This window comes from Buceros rhinoceros, unplaced genomic scaffold (assembly GCF_000710305.1).
Source record: "Buceros rhinoceros silvestris isolate BGI_N320 unplaced genomic scaffold, ASM71030v1 scaffold41606, whole genome shotgun sequence".
Taxonomy (NCBI): Eukaryota; Metazoa; Chordata; class Aves; order Bucerotiformes; family Bucerotidae; genus Buceros; species Buceros rhinoceros.
In genome coordinates, this window is record NW_010418914.1 from 9,388 (window position 1) to 13,219 (window position 3,832).

Genomic DNA, 3,832 nt, shown 5'->3' on the forward strand with positions numbered 1-3,832 from the left:
ATTAAGGAGCACAACCTTCCCTGTCCCTCTTTGGAAAAGCATCCAAATAATTGAGATTATTTCTTCCTGAATTTGATTGTTATATTCTATTTTTCTCTTACATGAGATCTGGAAAGATGAAGATATGGTATCTGACACAAAAAGCCAACCCTTCCAATCTGAACAAGAAGCTCAGTTCAGCCCACTTTCACTCAACAAAAAGAAACTAACATAGCACAGAAGTTCTAGCGTCAGAGTGGCACAGCACAGCTAAGAAAACAACCTGGGATTGTAACTGAGCAAGTAGGAGGAGGCACCTGTTATCTCCTGCCATTGAAGAGTTAAGGCAGCATAAGAGATTCCTATTAAAAATACGTAGTCATTTGCTATCATAAGGACTTAATCTTGAGAGACGGAAGTTCTACCTCCCATATACATATAAGGATGATAACTTTCTCAAGAAACACAAACAATTTGCCCAGTAGAGTAATAAAATCCCCATAAAAGAGGTGAAATATTGTCTCTAAAGACTCATTTGCCTGCATATATATATATGTATATATGTTCAACCTTGTAAACTCCTAGTTGGAAGGCAACATTGAGAAGAATAGCTTTTTGCTTGCCATCTCCAAACCATCAAGTCTCCCTGACTGAAAATGGTGCACAGCTGCCATTTGACCCATTCTATGTTGCAGTCCTTACCTTGTCAATGCTGGCTTGCCTGCACGGGAAGGAGAAAGTGAAGCCCAGGGGCAGTCGAGCACCTTTAATCCCCATATACTCCAGAAATTCCGCAATGCACTGGACAATATGGTCAAAGAGCTGGGAGGGAAGAAAAAGCATATAAATCTCACACTAATTCCATGCAATGGGCCTTGGCTGGATCAGTTAAACATTCGTTAGAGGTTACCTCTTCCCCTGTCCCTTGCATGATCTCCAAAGGAATGGCAAAGATTTTGTTATACATTCGCACTGATCTTTTTCTCCCGCTTCTGATTTTGACCAGCAGAACCCTGAAATTTGTCCCTCCAAGATCAAGTGCAAGGAACTTCCCTTTCTCTGTAAGAGAAGAAAGGTATTTCATTTCGGTGCTTCTCTTAACACATCTGCCAGTCTGAATGGCATACCCTGCCACATATCCCCAAAAACTTCATCTGTGCCAATGACAGCGCTCTGCTCCCTGTGGCACTTATCCCATCGGTCTGCTAGCATGAGGCTGAAGGGCCAGCTGGGTAACACCGCAGGCAGCACCTGTTTGCCAACGTAAACTGCGTTTGGCAGAAAAATTGGCACATTCTACCAGAAATCACACAAGCAACTTTCCTGAACAACCTCTGGGTGATCAGAAATGCCTTCACCTGTTCCATCTGGTGTCCCACAGACATATGTGGGCAACATCTTCACCGTGGCACTGCCTTGTGTCTCTCGCTTTAGCCCATATTCCAGCTCAGTCCTCATTTTGTTCTTTACTTCTCTGAGGGTCTCCATGGACAGCAGAAATGGTGCGAGAGTGGCATCGATTTTTTTGCGCTGAGCGGCCAGTCTGTATGCCACCGCCGTGACCATGGCAGCCCCCTTCCCACTGCCACTCACAGAGAGGAGGAACCGAACATCACAGTTTGGGACCAGCCTTCTCACCACCTTGTGCAGACGTTTGGCATATCTACAGGAACAAAGAGTTCCTTTAGACTCTCAGAGGCATTTCACGCATGGTTTACTTCATATACACACATCTAATAGCACAAGTGCTGAAGTACAGTCAAGAGGAGCACAAGGTCAGGAACAGGTCTAGGAGATGGGTACAGTGATCCCGATTTCTGGCTTTTCTGCAGAACCTGTACACTTACAGAAACATGAAGATACCTTTAAACAAGTGCCAGTGCCAAAGGAGAAGAACACTGAAGAAAAGCCAGGCGATAGTGGGCAGTCACAATGACAAACATCTTGAATCAAACTTCCATCCAGTTTGAGGGAAATGTTTGGGAGAGTTTCCGGTTTGGGAAAGCACAGGTTCAAAAAAGGCAAGGAGGGGAGAGAAAGAAAGAAAGAAAACACCCACAGTAACCTCTAAGTGTCCCAGAGGCCCAGGAGTCATTTAAGGAATCAACTGGTCTTCCCCGGACACCATTATCCCATGTGTCATGTTGATCCCATCCCAAACTGTAAAAGCTCCTGAGACAGCTTTCCATGACTAAGCTGTTCGGATCCTCCACACTGACCAGATCTCACCCCAGCCCTGCAGCAAACCCAGCAGTTCTCTGAGAAGCCACGCATTTATGCAAATGGAGACTCTTTACAACATCAACATGTGGCCAGCAATTACTAACTCCTCTTTAGTTACTTACTGGGGGTGGGTTTTATAGAGTCCTCCATCAATGCCAACAGTGGTTCTCATCCTTAACAGTTTTTTATTCTCCCTCATTCGGGTCAGTATGGCTGCTAAGGCGGCAGCACAGAGGTTGGCCGAGCGGAAGGAAACGATGGTGCAGACATGCTGAACAGCGATGCAATCATCTTCAGAGGGAAACAGGTTGAGCTCTGTAAGGATCTCTTTTGTGTTGCTCAGGCCTTCCTTGTACCTACCCCAAAACAAAAGAGTACATCATCTAATGCAAGGCAACACAGCAATCAATATCTGTGTATTGACTCAAAAAGAAATGAGAGAAGATCTATCAGGCAGCATCATAACTGGTTCCCATAAACCAGTAATGTCTTTCGCACACTATTCCCAAAAGTACCTGGGGCAGAGACCAGACTTTTTAGAGGCTGCTTCCCAGGGTTCAGGTTTTGGTGACACATACCAATTAGCTCGCCAAGAAGAGAACAGTATAAAATATTTAGTCCATAGAAGGAGAGCACAGAAATAGATGTACGGCTTCACTCAATTCAACAAAGGAAATGATTCCTAGGGTAACAATGAGAATCAGGACTCCTCTTCAACACCAGAGTCTGTCAGTTTTCCATGTAGTCATCCATCAGCTCATCCAGAGTACATACTACATCTCCACAGACGCCGAGAGCCAACAACCACCCCACGTACGCAGGTCTCCAAAGAGGTTATTTAAAGAACCTGCACTTGTGATGGTTCGCAATACATTTGCTACTGTAGTACTTTGCCAAAACTTTACCCTCCATCAATTCTTAGAGAAAGATCAACTTTTCTCCTAGGCAAAAGCAAAATCAAGTTGAACAGTTCAGGATTGTTCCCTGTACTGACAGGTTATAATTATGTATTTATTAACATTGCTGGGCTAGTGGAAGACTGACAGCCACTCTCAAACACCATACTGCAGATTCTTACTTTTCCATTGCAGACACATGTTTCATTTCGATCTTGCCCTTGGTAAGCAGAGCTGTTGACACTTTCCCATTGAAGAGCAGACCTTCCTTTGTCATTTTTAGGAGAATGAGTCTTACGAGTTCCCCCAAATACAGGCTGCTGATCATCTTCTCAAACCTGGGATGGGGCACAGGATTACAGATGTTCACCAGCTAGCCAGAGCCAGGAGAAATTCAAGTATGAGCATCTCATGTTCTTATGCAGGATGTTCACATGTCTAAAAGGGGTTTGGGGGCTAAGCTGTAGATGGGATGTCATCCTGGGGTACTGGGACCCAGCAACAGCTCCTCGAGATGAGTGATTAATTAAAGAGCTGTCAAAAGACCTGTGAGCAGCTCGGCCATTGGAAGCAGTTTTGATCAACCAGGCTTTAAATATGCCCTTTGCTTACTTTCCTCCTCTCTTTACCCCTCTGCAGCATCATACCAGAGCAACTGCCTATTTTTAACAACACACTAGCAACTGCAGCAGCAATCCCTTGGCCTGCGAGGCAGGGAGATGTGAAAGGTACCC

The 3,832-nt window shown here is 44.9% G+C and overlaps 1 protein-coding gene across 1 annotated transcript in view; it reads right to left on the minus strand.

The window, feature by feature from the left end:
- The window catches only part of HKDC1 (hexokinase domain containing 1), a 20,359-nt gene that overhangs the window by 6,077 nt on the left and 10,450 nt on the right, over positions 1-3,832 (minus strand). The window contains exons 8-12 of the mRNA XM_010138700.1: positions 3,281-3,436; positions 2,325-2,558; positions 1,338-1,642; positions 890-1,038; positions 682-801 (exon numbers count right to left, since the gene is read on the minus strand). Coding sequence (XP_010137002.1) covers positions 682-801; positions 890-1,038; positions 1,338-1,642; positions 2,325-2,558; positions 3,281-3,436 — 964 coding nt within the window. The remainder of the gene's footprint in view (positions 1-681; positions 802-889; positions 1,039-1,337; positions 1,643-2,324; positions 2,559-3,280; positions 3,437-3,832) is intronic.